The 18,212-nt window shown below is 43.8% G+C and overlaps 1 protein-coding gene across 16 annotated transcripts in view; it reads right to left on the bottom strand.

The window, feature by feature from the left end:
- The window catches only part of TP53BP2 (tumor protein p53 binding protein 2), a 67,233-nt gene that overhangs the window by 20,104 nt on the left and 28,917 nt on the right, over window positions 1-18,212 (bottom strand). For 3 of the 16 annotated variants that reach the window (XM_046939575.1, XM_046939568.1, XM_419394.8), the window contains one exon: window positions 2,970-3,117. In XM_046939575.1, coding sequence (XP_046795531.1) covers window positions 2,970-3,117 — 148 coding nt within the window. Of the gene's footprint in view, window positions 1-2,969; window positions 3,118-6,661; window positions 6,797-7,661; window positions 7,690-7,858; window positions 7,949-8,006; window positions 8,157-10,667; window positions 16,910-18,212 lie in introns of those variants that run through there. The other 13 variants (XM_040698252.2, XM_046939571.1, XM_046939573.1 and 10 more) reach the window with 13 other exon arrangements.

Here is an 18,212-nt window from a genome sequence, read left to right as displayed (position 1 = left end):
AACTGAACTGGTGGATCTGTTCACCGCTCCTGTGGTACCTCAGGATAACTCACTGATCTATCATTCCCAGCCCTCAAAGGCTCTTTCCCCCGTCTCCTACAAGGACCCCTTCAGTTTATGACAAAGTGAAAAGCGACTCCAGTCAGAAGCTGCCATCTGTTTTCAGACAGTTGAGATGAAGTTTCTTAAGAAGAAAAATGCATATGTTCAACTGAATTGTTTTTCCTGCACCTGTTCCCAAGTTCAGAATTCAGTCTTGTCTCTACTTTTTTAGCACTTACTCTTTGCCTTTTGATATTACAAAAAACCCAATGGAAGCCTAAGCCTACTGCCTTTATTTAGCAGTACTCTTGTTTTCCCTTATTGCTGTTCTTTCAAATTCAACACACTTCATAACTGGGCATTCACAAGCTGGATAGAATCAGGATTGCTGACTGTCCTTATCTTTACAGTAAAGCAACTCATTTTGTTATGCTAGATACATTAACACACATTTTTATGCCTCTGTTAAAAGTGATTGCAGCTGTGCAGTTAATACACTGTAAGCAGTCGATTTTATGTGGTTAGGACATAATCACCGTATCTTATGACAATATCTGAGGCTCACAGTCAGGTTAGATCCATTTGCACATGGTGCCAGATGAACAAGTATTGCACACATCCAGAGGAAGGAAGCAAGCAGACAAAGACTGCAATGAAAAACCACCCGTTCAGTTTGTCCCAACAATGGTTTTGTTGAGTATTTGCTTTTATTGTTTAGACAAGGAAAGAAAAGAAAGAAATCAGTAGTTCATTCACATTCAGTGGAAAGTCTTTCCAAGTAACTGTCTTAATATGGAACAATCATTTTGGGGACAAAATTGATGGTGTTAAGAATAAACGTTTTCAGTTTGAAAAGAAGAGGAGCTACTAAAATATTTTCAGCACGTGAAAAGCCTTTTTCCAATATGAAAGGGTTTCTTTAAAATGTGAATACTGCAGCTGTGCTCAAGCAATCTAAGAAGGAAAATTTCTGGAGTCACTGTCAAAAGAGATTAACTTTACAGAATAAGCAAGTAGGTCACTGTTACAGAAAAAGCAGCCTCTTAGCAGTTACTTGTCTAGACAGCTAAAAAAGCTCTTCATCTGCTAAACCTTCATTCAAAAAAAACAGTATAACTGACAAATCTCCATCTTACAGAATATAACAGCCTTATGAGACAGCTTTGTAGCAGCAAGGCAGTACTTCAACTGAAACTATCACCAAGGGAGATGCACTCTACGCAAGGATTCAGTACCACTCAGTGACTTCAAAGGAAGGTCACCAGGATCTCCAAACGTCAAACAAAACTACATTTGAAAAGCTCAAGTAAAAACAAACTATCAGACCTCAGTTTTCTTTCCCCATCTCCTAAAGTGGGAAGAAAAAAAAAAGGGAAAAAAATTAAAAAACAGCCTTTACAGATACACTCAAACTTTGGACTGCTTTCTGTGCTCAAGGTAGCCATCTAACAGAATTCTGACGATAACAGAAAGATCAAGGAACCTTGTCTTGATACTCATCAAATTTCAAGCAAAACTGGGAGGACAGGGAGAGCAGTAAGCTTGCCCCCATTCAGGGAGCAGAGTGCCTCAAGCTCACTTGCGGCAATATTTCAAAGTATGTTTAATATGGTCTGACAACAGCGGCTTAAATTCCTAAGCAAGCGTCAGGGAGGGAAAAAGGGACAAGCTATCTCAGAAGAATCTTAGTAACTGAAGTCCAAGCACTCAATTTTCAACATCCATCTTCTGTTTCTACCTCAGAAGGATGGCTGGCATGTGTCATGTTTATTTTAAAATCAAGTTTAACTTGCTTGGTATAATAGAAACCATGGGGCATCTTGGAAAAGAAGACAGTGAACTTTACCTTCCTTTGTTTTAGATGTTAGCAAAGTTAAGAGCATCCCAATCCCCTTGAAAAAAAAAATCCAAAATATACACGAAAACATTATTTTGCAAAGGGTTGCTACTAGATGACATACAGATGCTTAAAAGAAGGATATACTTTTCCCAGTATTCAAGTCACTTAATAGCATATGATCTGAGACAACTGCATTTTTCGTTAAAAGTACAATTTGAAACTGTAGGGTTTTGTGTGCACTCACACACACCAGGGCTTGTATATATTAGTATATAATTAGTAAACATGACAGGGGCCATGAAGGGAACAAGAACAATTCAGTTTCTCAAGTGATTGCCAATATTTTTACCTTATCAACAAATAATGGGATTTTTGGTCTTCTGACAATAACTGCCACTAACCATGAGAATAGGCTCTGCAAATACTAATCTCAGGAAAAAAAATGGAGACGAGATAAGAGTTGCTTTCCCATTTGTGCCATCAAAAGTTAGCCATACTTTAGCTTTTGATCTATTTGTTGACATGTTCTCCAGTCTCAACATAGTACTGGAAGGTTATGGAGATTTGAACTCATCCCCTATCCAACCTCATTCCTCTCACCCACCATATACCTTTATTTAGAAGCATCTAGTATCAGATGGCTCCTGCTACTTCTGGTAGCATTCCTTCCCTCCCAGACTCAATTAATGAATGACAAAGGCAACATCCTAACAAGGAAGTTTTCCTTGGTCACTGCAACTGAAAGTAGCTAAGGGATTTAGAAGACTGTTCCTTAGAACCACAGGTACTTACCACTTCAAAAACCCCACACAAGCCACTTGGAGAAGAAACAAAAAGCAACTCCCCTACAACCTTCCAAGACTCATTTAAGTTGGAGAAGAGCTGCAGATGCATAAGAAAATTTGCATGCTTGACTCTCCCTTTTTTTTTTCCTCCCCCACTTTTAATCAACTGTTGCATGTGTGCACCTTCCTATGGATGCATTTTTATACAGCAGTTCTGATTAAGAGATTAACAAAAACGTAAGGCATAAATTCCCTGGGGGAGGACTGCATCTATCGTGTCTCTGTGCTGAAGTCTAACTTACCTGAGCCACACCACACCTCAGCCAGGTGGCACTCACTCTCACCAGGCTCCTTGCACAGCTCCACCACATCTCTGCACGTTGTCTCAGGGGTGACTGGCACCTCGGTGAAGTGCTGTTCATTGTTACTGAGGTACACTGTCAGAAACATCTGAAAAAGACAAAGACCACAGGACGTGCTTACTTTAGATCACAAAAGCAGACTGTACACTGTAGGCACCAAATCTCATTTATCACATTATTTTCAACATAATAGGACCGTTCATCATTAATTACTGTGTATACTGATTTTCAAAACAAACCCGGATTTCCTTTAAAGGTATAAGCCAGTGAGATGCTACAGAGGTAATCCTCTGAATTATATTACTAGAGGATTGTTTGTTTTTCAAATCTGGACATACAGATTCATACATAGATCCTTCCTTCTCTCCTATGGTGATGTGCCAGAACTCCTTACACCTTCCCATACTTACACACTGCACTCAGCTGACACAGCCCAACAGTCACCTAGAATTCACAGATATTCTCTACCATGGAAAAACAAGGGAAGAAACATATGTAGAAGACTGGAATTTACTACAGACGAAGCAGAACATTTGCACTCCCACCACACTTGGCATTGCAGTTTCTCACACAATACAAGCTGACTTGCCATTATGCAATTAAGATGCATTAGGATGAATATAAGGTCTTCCCCCAAAACACCATCAGGAGGAAATAAAGGCTGTTTTACTCAGCTTTTTTTTTTAATCACAGCTATAGATGGATCTTTGATTATTACTCTGCATGAAGACACCAAACAACTCTACTACCTCCCTAAAGCCATCTATGCTGGAACAGGATGCCCAGAGAAGTTTTGGATGGCCCATCCCTGGAGGCACTCAAATCTAGGTTGGACAGGGCCCTGGGCAGCCCAAGCTGTTGGGGAGCAGCCCTGCCCACAAAGCAGCCTGGGACTAGATAATCTTTAAGGTCCCCTCCAACCTAAGCCATTTTATGATGCCATGCTGTGCGTAGGCCAGAGCCACGCTGCAGGCCTGCAGGTAGGATCAGCTTACCGCACACGCCTATTATATGGGGAAGGCTGACACAACTGCTGTGCTGTTTACAGCACAGCATGCTGAAGTACTGACCTAAATTAGGAGACAAAGCTTTCCAAACAGCACCCTCCATATGCTGCTTGAGTCTTTCATCATAGCACACTTGCGTTTTACATTTAGCATTTCTCGAGGCTGACAGTGAGGGATGTCACAAGAAACCAGGTAAAAATAGGATTTAATCACAAAAACTGTGGCAGAAAAGTATAAATAAAAAACAGGCTCTCAAATAGCTTTGTAGCAAAGTTGCATAGGAACAAGACACACACTCTTCACATTTAATACTGCATAATCTTGTACTTAGAGAACTAAATTGCACGGGTGGTGTGTCTGCAGTAAGATTTGTTAGTTTTAAAAGATGAGCTCATAGATGGGAATTAAGAGCAAGTTACACAAAAACATGGTATTGCACACAAAGCAGACCTAATTTGACCCTAGCAGGGCTGTTCGCTCTTCAGTGTGCCTGTTTATCTCCAGTCGTTAATCCTCAGGATTTACAGACACAGACAGCTACACAGGAAGGATCACAAGTTGTGGTTTCTATCCACAATGCTCAAGATAATTACTAACACATTAGGCTGAGAGCACTCAAACCTGTTGTGCAGGGGTCATTTCTGAGAGTTAGTGGTATGTGCACTAAAACTGTCCCCCGTGTTCTAGGAACTGGGGATGGGGGGGAAACATCACTCCCTGCAAATTACCTAAAAAACACGTCCACACAACTGAGGTGACCTTCACAGTTACCTCCTCCCACTTGCCCTGAGCTCCAGGGACAATTTCAAGACTACTTGGAAGTCCTCCAAGCACTCGCAGACGTTGCCCAGAGAGGCTGTGGAGTCACCTCCTTGGAGATCTCCAAAAGCTGCCTGGACGTGGGCCTGGGCAGCCTGCACTGAGTGCGCCTACTTGAGCAAGGGTTGGACCTGATAGACCTAGAGGTCCCTGCCAGCCTCAACCATCCTGTGCTAAAAGACTGCCTAAAATAAAGGGAAGAAAAATCTCAGTCAGATCTTACACTTTCTGTTACAGACAGCACCCAAGCAGATAGTGAAATACCTGACAACTCCATACAGCCTTGGATTATGTCTTTTCACTCTGTGAAGGTGAACACAACTGTGAAGGATTGAGTCTTACGAACGCTCAGCATACATAGCTGAGAACTTTTAGTTAGAGACCTTACTCTGGCTAAGATTCTGAACTAAGAATCCCCCAACCCACTTTTCCCCTCAAGACATATTCACTGTCTGTAAGTGCTGAAAAGCTTTACAGTGTAGAAACATCCCAGTACTGCAGCATGCTGGCGGGGAACTGGGGGTGTGTTGTGAGAGGAGCAAAGCAGTTACTTTTAAAGTCACATCACAGATTTCAGCTGACTCTGCTACAGCTTAGAAAATAAAATTTTGCAGTTACAGAGCCACCAAATGAGGCAGTTCGATCGGGTGCACCAAGGGCACAGTGATGACCAAGGGCATATGAACTAAAGCAAGGGATCATTTTTGCAAGGAATGGCTGTGATGAATGACTTACAAGCAAAGTACCGGACATAAAGGAAGTCTTGAACAAGCCTGTCACACAAATCTAAGGAAATCCAAAGTGGTATGAAATAAAACTTGCGTCCTCCCAGCATGAAATGTGTTATTTCGTCCCAACCTGTATTATCTGTGCATCACTGCAAATATTGCCACTAAGCCTGGACTGTAACACACCCAGGAAGAGGAAGAGAAAAGCAACCAAAATAAAGGAGGACATAAGAAGGCATCAATTAAAGCAAGTCACACCCCACCTCACTCCTCCTCTCCTGTATGTCAGCTCCGAATAGCCTTACATCTGCCTGCACATCTGACCCACATGCTGTTAAACTCATCACCGGGATCATCTCATAATTGCACCAACATCACATACAGCCTAACTTATTTGCAGGTGTTGAGGTCTGCTTTCAACTTGAACCAAAATATTTAAGGACAGCTCTACAGAAACACTAGACCATGACCACACTGCATTCTGGCTCCTACTTGGTCATATTAAAAACAAAACAAACAGGTTTCAAAACTATTTGGTATACAAGTCGGAACAAACACGTTAGAATTTACATCCATCTAAAAAGACACCATTTTATACCAACACCCACCTTTAGTCAGAAGAGCTCAACTATTGATTAAAATGGGGGAGAAACAAATATTAGTTTTCTCTTCAGCTTTGACAGTGCTTCTGTAAGGAGCAGAGATCTCATACTATAAGACTGATAGCACACATCTTAGGTATTAAAAGGCTGTTAAGTTGGACGCTTCCTAATTAATAACAATAATCAATTATATTAATAAGTTTTAGCCTCAGCAGTAAATCTCAGGATGCGTGCCTTCAGTGGAAAACTTGAATATCCTGCATGATACCGTTTAAAACACTGAATTCCTGAAGCTCCCTTAAAGATTGAGAGGATAAGCATCATTTTTTTTCTTTCCACTCCCCCCACCAACAGTTCCTAGTCAAAGATCTAATTCATATCATTAAACTTCAACAGCAGACAACAATCTTCCAGGGAAAACTGAGTAGCTTATGAAATATTACATCCAAGTAAGGAGTTTAAGAATACCAACTTACCCGTATTTTTCACTACTTCCTCAACCCCTAACCTTACGTAGTCCTTTCCTGCAAGCCACACAACATTCAGTATGAACTGCAGCATCTGTTCATGAACTGTTTTTCATCTTCAAAGCATCCTACAACCAGGAAGTCCTGACAAAAGCAGGCAGTTTCCGACTTTACAGACTGGGAGACTGAAGCAAAGCAGGCAGTGACAGAAACAACACTTTACTCACCAAACAAGCACAAAGCCTCCTGGAATCATGATTCATTACCTTGCATTAGAACTAATAATACAATTGTGTGCCACATTCTATATTCTGTGTGTTTTAGAGTGAACGCTACTGTTCTTGAATCACACAATACTCACATTGTTGGTTGTTTGGTTTGCTTCCATAGCACAGCTAAATAATGGTTTTGGCTTGCATAACAAATTTCCTTAGATGTCATTTTTAAGGTAGCATTTAAAGTCACTGTTAAGGTTAACAAAGCAATGCCTTGCAGTCGTATTCCCTCTTGTTACCCAAGTTACACCTACTGAATTAGGCTGCAAATGGTTCAAGATAGGCAATATATTTTCCTGCCACACGGACAGCGTGCACACCTCATTTGCTGTATAACAAGCCCCTGAGAAGGAGCTCACTGCATGCCCTTCAATGACTTCTCCACAGAACACAATTGCAGAGCAGCAGTAGGTTTCTATTCCGAAAAGCCATCCGAAAAGCCATTGTTTCAAATGAGAAATAGCTTTTTTTGGAACAGTGCGTGGGACAGAGAAGAATTACAACAGCACAATTCAGATCCTGAACTAAAACATATTTTTAGAAGTTAATTTTAGCACCGCACAATTTCTATAATGAATAGATTAACTCTCAAATTTGAAGTACAGATGACAGAAAGGAGAAATAACTGATTCCACCCACGGACTCGACATCTAAAGTTTTAGCAACGAGTGATTTTTTTTCTTGATAAGTACAGAAACCCCTCAAGCAAAGAGTTCTAAAAGGAAGCAGCTTACCTAGTGGGAGCACTGACGCTGCAGCTTCCTAGACAGCCACGAAGAAATCAGATACTAAAATAGGTATTTTTGCTGACTTGATGCAACTTCTTAAACAACAGAAGACAGCCTGCGCAATGGCAGACTTTCATGTTCTAATAATCAGCATTTGAAAGTGGTACACGGGTACAATAAAAATTAAGACCTGTAAAATATACCTCAATAAAGTAAATTAGCGAGCCTGTCACATGAAGTCCCTCAGAACCTTAAAACAGTCCTTCCGTAGACAACACGGTCACTTATTGTACCTGCAGATTAAGGTAAGCAAAAGATTAAGGGAAGCAAAAGATTATATAATAGACTTACTAGAAGACAGGCGTACAGGATGATTACTAACCCTGATCTTTTTTCATATTCAGCTGTTCGATAAAGCTGCATTCAACAGAAACACAGAGTGAAGTTTAATATTTACCTATAGCCACACCCAAAGATATGGAGTTAGGTTCCTTCTGTCTCATCGGCAGCGCATGCTGCTCCATTTATATTGTACTGGCTCTTGGCCATAAGTGTGAGAAAGGAAGTCATGACGCAAGGTAGGTGGAGTACTGTAGGAAGCACCGTAGAATTGTTCAAATTATTGCCAGACTATATAAAGAACAGCCCTTTTTCCTTTCAATTGTGTCACAAGAGAAAACAGAACTCAATCTCAAAGGCACGGCAGTTTCTGCTTGTATAGATCATCTTTAAATACACAATAAACTTTATCTTTGGTAAAGATGTCAGTTTTTCCAGCATTTAAAACATCTGTATGCACTTCTGGGCAGGAAAATTAGAACAGGAAACAGCAAAGAGGGAGCTTCTCCCCTCCCCCCCCCTTTTTTAATCCACAACAGAACGAAAGCCATCTGCTTTTGGAATATACTAAATAGTACACTGGACAACAGCTATAGAACAAACTTCAGTCTCCGCCATATTTTAGCTCCCTATCAGGCACACATCGGAATCATCATTATGGGAATTTGAAGACTCGCAAGGAAAACAGACAGAGTTCTGGCCAAGCACTGTCACCATCTGCAGTTAATGGATGGTTTGTGATCCACCTACTTCACAGACAGCGGCTCCAAAGACAAAACTCAGTGCTCCGGATCAGGCCTACAGATGAGGAAGGTGCAATTTCAACCTTCCTGCCAAACTAAACAGAGTATCATCATCACCATCCTAGTTTAGCTGTATTGTTTTTCTAGAATCTGTCAGACATAACTCATGACTGGTAAATAGAGGGTTCCCAATCTGCATCCTCCTCCCTCTGCAGGGTATTACACACAAGGTCATTGAGAAAACATCTGTCTCAGCTAAGACTTACTCTGCATCCAAGGTACATTTTTCTGACTTTTTTTCCCCTGTCATCCCTAGACAGAACAGAGCAGAAGTCCCCACATAGGCCAGACAGCCGAAAGGTCTGGGCAAACAATTATGATTGTGAATTTCAGATGAACGTCAAAACTCAGGAGGTCAAGTCACAACATATCACTGAAGGCAAAGAGCATCACAGCTCAAGGGGAACTTTTAAAGCCACTTTCACACTGCAGGTATTTATCCCAACATCAGCATTCGGCAGAAGGAAATGTTCTAAAAAACAAACAAACTGGCCCGTGTGTTTTAAGAGAAGCAAAACTGGTTGCAGTAACATAGGCAGGAAACCACAGCCTTTCACTGAGCACCCTCATTAACCAACACATCGTGTATAGCTGATTCTGTTCAGACCTGAATCCGCACTTGGATTTACATGAATTTAGTTAAACAACTCTAGGAATTCAGGGTAAACAAATCCTGACAACATTCTTCATGTTGTACCACACCGCAGCATGTTCACAGGCCTCTTCCCATTACCGTCTGCACTTTGAAGTTCCCCTCCTTCCCACATCCCCCTCAAGTACTCTCCCCCTTTCCCCACTCAAAGCTTTCTCCCCACATGGCTCCTTAGAGCCACCAGTCCCACACTGTTAGACACTTCATAAAATCCCTGTGCAAGCTGACTGAAGAGCCGGCCCTACGCAGTGATCCCAAGGCCAGTGCTGGTGTCCTGCTTGGAGCTGCTCCTTGTGGAGTCAACAACAGGAGGGTCAGGTCTTTGGAGATTTGTCCCCTCAGTCAGGCTCTCTCTGAACAATTCAACACTGTTATGAACACTTGGTACACATAAAGAGCATGATCTGAGGCACACACTACCACCTAATTTCTACAAAAGCTCCTACATTCTGCCTGATTCCTGTCAGCCCCACTGGCTTTACAGTCCAGCCCACTCTTCAGTGACACAACACACACTGCACCTCACAGAAGAGCCTAAAGACAACATCCATGCATAATGAGCAGGGTTATGAACTCAGACTTAAGCCTGAATCATCTCAATTTTCTGCACTTGCGTCAAACCCCAGAGGCAGTCTTGGTACTAAATAAATAAATAAGAAAAAGAAACTAAGCTGCTCTTGTTGCTCAAGATATGCCCACGCTGGGAATAAGCATTCCTGTTCTCTGAGCTTTCTGGACAGCCAGAGACCCATGAGAAGCCATACCAAGTGCTACCTGTCGGGACACTGGAGAGCTGCCCCTCTCAAAACAGACCTTTAAAGAGCAAGTATATTCTTATGATGAAAAAAGCAAGCCTAGGAGTACTGCTGGCAGCCAAAGAAGCAGGCTTTGTACAAACACAGAGATAAACACAGTTACACCTGCACCAGGGATGAAAGCATATTTAACAACCTCCACCACAGGAGCACAGGCTGTCACAGCAACCTGGCAGCTCTACCACCCACACCACACCGCCTGCAGGCTAAGGCACCAACATGTTCTCGCGCTTAAAAACACCAATTTTCTACTCTTCCAACCAAAGTGTAATCATCTTGCCGATGAAAAGACACTCAGCATTCACACCCAGGAACACTGCCTCAGCCCACTGGGACATGCAGGTCAAACTTGATGTCTGTCACGCGACATGTGCCCGACCCACACACCAAGCTCAGTTATTACCTTCTGCTTACCAGCAGCTCCAGGAGCACCCGTGAGGAAGGCACGGTATCAAAACAGCAAGGAGAAATATTTTTTGTGAGATAGTACCTCAAGCAGCTTTAAAAGAAGAGAGTATTTGAGCAAGAGAGCTGAAGTTCTGGGATTTCCTGTTAAAACAAAGCAAATTACGTAGCAAGCTGAGGAGAGAAAGGCACAGAATACCACTTTACTCCAATCTCTGCAACTTCACAGAGACGAGTGCCAAACACTTTTGAAAATACCACTCCTTCCATCACGTTAGTCACTCCTCTACGAAACCAACTGCCAACACATGAGTCCTCCCTCCATGAAAGATCTCTGACAAACCCAGCGCTCACGGCCTGCAGAGGTGGGTCAGCAGCCACGCTGTTTCTGGCAGCTGAAACAATGACACGCATTTAAGCACCTGGTAAACATCTCCTTCATGCTGCGACTCCAGAACAGGCTGTCCAGCCATCTACCCCCAGGACAAACAAAAAGGGAAATAAAGAGATTTCGGGCCCCACAGCACAGTAGCCTGCATGTTTTACTGCTTTCAGAGCGAGCTCTGGCTTCCTACATACATACCTCCAGGAAGCAAAGACTTGCTGCTGTATGAATTTCTCACTCTCACCGGAAGAAAATACACCTGTGTTAGTCCAACTTAATCTTTGCAGTGAGTGAGGATACCTAAAGATGGTGGAGAAATCCTCCCAAGACAGTGTGGAAGTCAAGGAAAGCATGCAACATCATCTGACTTCTACAGCTCAGCCCACCTAAATGATGAGCCGCCCGAGACAACAGTCATGCCCTTCCCCACTAGGTCAGATTGCATACACACGTGGCAAATCAATTCCATCACATGAGCTTTTTCATTCCTTTTTTTTGCCTGTAGCGTAGGTGGTTGTTCCCCCAATCAGCCATCACCCAACTCCTTGATAAATTCATTGGGAAGCTACAAGGGCACGTGGCTTTGGGTGCAGATGGGAATCAAAGGAACAAAGGCATCCATTTGAGCAGCATCCTACTATTAAATTAATGAGGTGTAACATCACACCATATCCTTACAGTTGGGCAGCCCTTTCCAATTTACCACCAGTTCTGGGTGTGAATGCATTTCTGCTATGATGGAAGCGTACTCTGAAGAATGACGTTCACTTGTCAAACTCAGATGACTGCCCGTGCACTGAAAGCAATCCCCCCATGGTAATGGAGGCTGACAACATCGCCACCAGCAGTGTCAAAGACAACCACCAGGAAATGTCCATGCTTGGTGATCGTATCTGTTTTACAACAACTGAAGTTATTGTTTAAGGCCAAAAAGAACTTTTATCCTACCCCTTCTGGACTGCAAACACACATGAAGTCATTTGAAATTGTACAGATACTGAATCACATTGCACTACAGCAGCAGACATTCAACTGGCACGGGAGACACATTAAGCCTTTGCACCACAACAGATGGATTGCTCTTATTTTGCAAGCAAAAAGAGAATGATTGGGGCTATTCCAATATGGGAAACAATTCTGGTCAGATGGTTTAGTCAATCACATTATAAGAGGATATGTGCAACTTCCCCACTACAGTAGAACCAGGAGGAGAAACCCAGACCTACCAATTCAACCATTAACCCACTAAGTGCCCTGCTTGATCTAACCCTTGCTCCTGTAACAGAGCTTGACATAGCAAAGCAGCACTGACTCAGTTCCTCTGCTCTGTGCTAAGCAAACCCAGGGACCCTAGCCACTCCTCACACACCTTGGCCTACAGACCCTTCTCCATCTTCACAGCTCTTCAAAGACAACTTCCATCAGCAGCACTCAGCTCCTGTACCAGGAGCTGCAGAAGGCTGGCAGACTGTGCAGCTGATCACTGTCTGACAGGTTTTATTTGAGCACCACATGCTCCCAGGGGCACTTTCTAGGCAGCACCAAGCTCTATATACAGACACCAGCTGAGAAGTCAAGGACGGGAGAGCAGTTCATCAGCGCAAAGCAGCTTGGCCATAACCAAAGTCACGACAGAGATCCCCACAGATGGCTGTGTGTGAAATGGCAGTCACTGAGGTAACGTCACAGCTACTGGTACTGATATAAATTGAGGAAAGAGAGGTTTGATTAAATCAACATTTGTATTAGGCATGATTCCTCAACAGGTTTCTTTTGCCTCAAGAATTCCAGAAAATGCTCCCCTCAGCCCACTTTTATTTGGCCAGTCACTCAGCTTCCCTGGAGGCAGAATACATTTTCCTCTTCCCAACCTCACTATTGTCTGTTTGCAAGAGAAGCACGCTAAGAAATGCTGGTTTTGTGCAATACGAGGAAACCACACTGCAGAAAGGCCTCGTGGGCAGGACCTACGTATGATAGCATAGGAACAATGCTGCAGAGGCAGGAGGCATGCAGTGCTGTTTCCATAGCTTCCCGGCACAAACCTCACGTGTAGTAAGGTCTGTTCTCAGAAGGCTTCAAGACACACCGTGGGGCCACATGGGAGGGGGGAGGAGAGGCAGCACTCATAAGACAGACAAAACTAGAGAGTCCAAAGGAGAGCTATGAAAATGGAGAAGGGTCTGTAGGGCAAGGTGTGTGAGGAGTGGCTAAGGTCCCTGGGTTTGCTCAGCCCAGAGCAGAGGAGCTGAGTCAGTACTGCTTTGCCATTTCTGGTATCTCACAAGAGAGCTTCCTGGCATTTTCCAAGAGGTCTGCAGCGTTTCTCCTGGCCCCTGTACAACCTGCCTTTCACAGCTCAGGAACAGCTCTTTCCCTGCCCTGGCCCTTCTTTTGCAGGCAGAAATCAGTCACATTCCCTGCTAAGTCACACAGGCTTTCCTGCAACACTTAATTACGTTGAGAGGCAAGCTGTGGGAATCCCATCCCTGAGAGGATCTTCCCAGCGTTGGGATGCTCCAAGTCTCTGAATTCCCCGGAGAAGGCAGGGCAGGAGCTATGGATCACTGCACTGCGTGACCCACATACCAGTCTGGGTAAGGTTCTGCATTCAGGGGAGTACACTCACGTGGGATGAGAGCAGAGGGAAGATAGAGGACTGGTTACAGACAAGTCACCACTTCCAACTAGCAAGGAAATTAACACTGATTTATAACTATACACAGATATGCCAGGAGCAGCTGAAGAACAGCCCCAGCTACAGGTATTAAGACCCTTTTTTGGATGTTTTCGTATGGTTTGTTGGCCCAACCAGTTTGCTCAACTTCAGCAAGAGGGATGCTCTGCATCAGTACCTGTGTGATGCCTCCCAGCTCCTGATTCACACTTGCAGCACACAGGCAGCTCAGCACAGTGTAAGACTCAAATGGGATAACAACGTTAAAAAAAACCTCTCTGACAAAGATTTAAGAGAACATTATTTCCCTCTTTTAAAGAGTAGAAGGAAACTTAAGGTTAAAAAAATACACAGCTCCTGAGACTCTGCCTTAGCTTTCAATTTTCAGAAACAATGGGATTTAGCACTTCACTACAATTGAGGGAAACCAAGTAATCTAAGCTGAGATCTAAATTGCTTCTTAAGCAGTTAAACCTCACAAAATAGAAGTATAAAAGACAGGGGTAACCTCTAAGCTTGAGAAAAACACCAAAAGAAAAAGAAAGCAGACCTCCTTACACTCAAGGTATGTCTTAATCGGTGAACAGCAAATATTCCCACACATGCAAAAGATGTGTGAACAACCTTCTGTTGTAGGGTCTGCTCTCAACGAACCACCCTCAGGCTCTCTGACCCTACAGAACCATATGCACAGGAGATGAAGGTGCTGGGCAGACACAGTTACCATACACCAGCTCATTTAACTCTTAGGCCAGGCATGACAGAGCTGTAGTGCAGCTGCAATAGCACACCACAGCATACCAGTGGCTTTGACTCTAGGAGAGTCCCAATCTCCCAGATCCCAGGCTGAACTCGCTGAGTGACCTTTAACAAGTTGCTTAACCTCCCTGCAGCTTCGGTTCCCTTCAATAAAGGCTCTGATCTGGTATTTTAGAGACCGGATTTTGATATTACACAACTCAAAAGAGCAATATCAGAAGCTTTCAGGTGAGCAGTGTGAAAGCATCCATGTTTTTACTTTAGCCTGGGGACTATAAACAGAGAGCAAAGCAGAAATATGCAAGTCCAGAAGAGTTCTCCTAATCCCCCTTTCTCTTTTAAGTAGATGCCCACACAAGCTAGAGTGCCACACACAGCCATGCAAAGGCTCAGGAGGAAGGAAGACCCAGAAGCATCACTGTAGTAAAGAAGAAACTACTACTGAAATAACATTACCATCTCACTATAGAAATTCTTAGCATGGATGCCGCAGCACTGGAACACAAAGGGCTCATCATTTATGCATAACCGAGATTGGGTTAAACATCCACCTAATGCTGTGACTGGTGAAACTGGTGAGGATGCAGGCGTGACCAACTCTAAGCACTCAAAGAATATTAATGATTAACAAAAAGCAAATAGAAAAAAGCAAGCGGGGAACTGCTTTTCGCATGTCCAGCATTGTGATGGTATCACGATTATTGCTCTTACCCCAATTCACTTAATGTGCACTCTCCATACCCCCAAACTACAGCAAAGAGTCATCTAAACACTGCTTTAAACAGCCTTTCAGGCATTGCTGTGGAATGTGAAACTTCTGAAACAGTTGAGCAACGGTGACTAAGGTAATTAGGTACCCTTCTGGTGATACCCAGGATTTCTGGTGAACTTTATACACAGTAGCATCTGACTCTTTAAGAACCAGAGATCAAAAAAGGACAGCTGTCTGACTCAGAAGTGACTAAGAGAGGAGAAAGCAGGCCTGGAGATAATAAAACTGAGAGCAAGGAGAGGCTTCTCTGCTCGTTCCCTCGTAAGCAGGGCCACTGCCCTTAGCTCCCAGAGCACTCAAGAAAGAAGCCTCCCTGAGGGGCTGGCAGCAGGATTGCCACCATCCCATGGCTGGGTGGGAGCAAAGGGGAGGCCCCAGGCACTGCTAGCAGGGGCGGCAGCTAGCAACAAAACGTTTAGAGGGCAGCTCTCAGTCAGTAACCAAAAGGTACGTGAGGCACATTGCTACTTCCACTCCGCTAGTTTGTTCCTCGCAAGGTACCTTCACGCCTGCCTCTTTCAAAGTCCAACTGACTCACATGGAAACGAACGTCACGAAGCAGACCTGATCCTCGATAAAGCAGAAACCTCATCTGGTGATACTAGAATTGCCCCATCCCAAGCCACAGCAGCACACGCTGGCCCTTGAAGCAGTAAATGCAGGAGTCCCACAAGGCACTCACATTCTGCTCTGCTGAGCAGATCAGAAGCAGCATAATGACCCACCTCCCCCAGTCCCACTGCTAAGAGTTTGTAATGCCGCCCTTCCCCCATCCCCGATAAAAGGCTGGCAAAGAAACAGAGGTATCCAACACCACTTGGCACACACATTTCAGATGGAAGGCCACCTCAGAAAACAACAGCTTTTCATTCTATTCGTGGAAAAAAATCATGCTGTACCAACATGTAAGAAAAAATACACACTGCAGACAACTTGAGGCAATGTTTTCCTATCAGGAATAATGATGAAGGTCACAACACGTAAGAGAAGTGCAAAGTGAGAGAAGCACGGAGGTCAGAAAGCTGCCCCAAACAGCCACCTAAGCCTTTTTCAGCACTCCCGACAAAATACTTTGAACACTGAATATCACACTAAAATATTTAACTACGATCTCAATGCTGGAACTTCTAAATGCCTGACATTAACTAGGAAATCATTTAGCATAATACACAACCACTACTAAATACTTCATTTAAATGAGGAGGTAAGACATATATGCTCAGAAGCACCCAGTCTGAAGTCCTGTCTGTGCACTAAATCCATACAGGCAGATGAGAAAAGCAGTGCTATATGGCTGATAAACCTGATCAGAGCTTCAATAATTAACAGGCTGCAGGACTGAGATGCCACAGATCACTTATTGCCACCATAACAAGCCATTAAAACTCTGCCTGTGCTCTGCAAAGCTTTGCCCCACTGCAAACTCCACAGAGCTCCAACTGCACCCCACAGACCCCCCCACTGCAAACCCCTTTGCATCCATCACACCATTACAAAGCAGTGCAACTCCCACAGCTCCCATAAGCACAACTGTAAATCCCACTGTATCCATTGCACCACTACATCCCCTGTAGCAAAATCGATTTCCCCATAGCCCCCACTGCAAAGCACTGCTCACTACACTACTGCAATGCATTGCAGACCCCCTTACAAACCCCATAGCACCATTACACCCCACAGAACCCATTACCTTACTCAGAAAATAACACATGGCTATTGGGAAACTTCAGTGTCAGAAATTCTTCTTATTTGCAATGATGGATGGCAAAACGAATGCAGGAACGTAAGCACCCTCTGGTTTCCCAGTGTCTCCCTAACAATGTATCTGTTTGACCGATCCATCCTGATATCAAGGAGGCTCCTAATTAACACTGCATGTGAGGTAAACTGTAAAATGGAGCCTTGTCCAGATCTTTGGGGGGGGATGAACTAAAAACTTCACTGGGCACTAAAAGGTAACTCCATCTGTGCTACCTCCCACTACCTGGAAAAAAAAAACCACACACATTTATCCAGTATGCATAATGACGCAAATTATTTCTCAATGCATGCTCATCTTTAGGGTAATAGTGTAAAATTAGGGAGAGACCAATTATGCTGCAGAAAAATAGGCTATTTTTGAAGGTGTTTCCAGCTCCTGTTCACCGCTTAACAGAACCAGTCACACTCCCACAAGCCTCTGGCAGATGAAAGGTGAGAAATTCTCACAGCTCATCAGCATTAACCCTGTTATTACCATCATCAGCACAGCTACAAGCAAGCTGCCTCCTCTCTTATGCACACTTCTAATCAAATTGTCTTGACATATGGTTAGAGCAGCAGTTTAGTGCCTAGCTGCTATTACCAGCACAAAAACATTCCAGTTTCAGGGAAGTCTCCAAAGAGTATGAGCTGTTTCAGCAGTTTCAAAGCTTTTCAGAGGCAACCAGTCCAAAGGTGAATTCCTGCTGGGCTCACAATCCCTGTGTTCCCCATCTGGGGTCACCAGCATGATGTGAAAAGGCTGCATCCATCCCCTTGTTTATGAGTTAAAAAACAGATTTGTTACTAAGTTCAGTCATCAAACAGAGGAAAGCCTGAGCCAGCAAGTAGAGTGCTCCTGCCACCTGGCATGGCGCATGGGACATGGCTGCTCCCACTCCTTCCTCCCTTGTTTGAACCCAGTGACATGGAACAGACCAGCAACAGCATCTCTGGGAGATTTTACTGCTACACCATAGAGTCAGTAAGATTGGAAAAGACCGCTAAGATCATCACGCCCAACCATCGACCCATCCCCACGAGGCCGTGTCCCTCAGTACCTCATCTCCATGGTTCTTGAACACCTCCAAGGACAGTGACTCCACAACCTCCCCGGGCAGCCTGTGCCACTGCCTCACGGCTCCTTCTGAGAAGAGATTTCTCCTAATATCCAACCTGAACCTCCTCTGGTGCAACTTAATTAAGGCCA

This window comes from Gallus gallus, chromosome 3 (genome assembly GCF_016699485.2).
Source record: "Gallus gallus isolate bGalGal1 chromosome 3, bGalGal1.mat.broiler.GRCg7b, whole genome shotgun sequence".
NCBI classification, from domain to species: Eukaryota; Metazoa; Chordata; class Aves; order Galliformes; family Phasianidae; genus Gallus; species Gallus gallus.
This window is presented reverse-complemented; position numbering and strand designations above follow the sequence as displayed.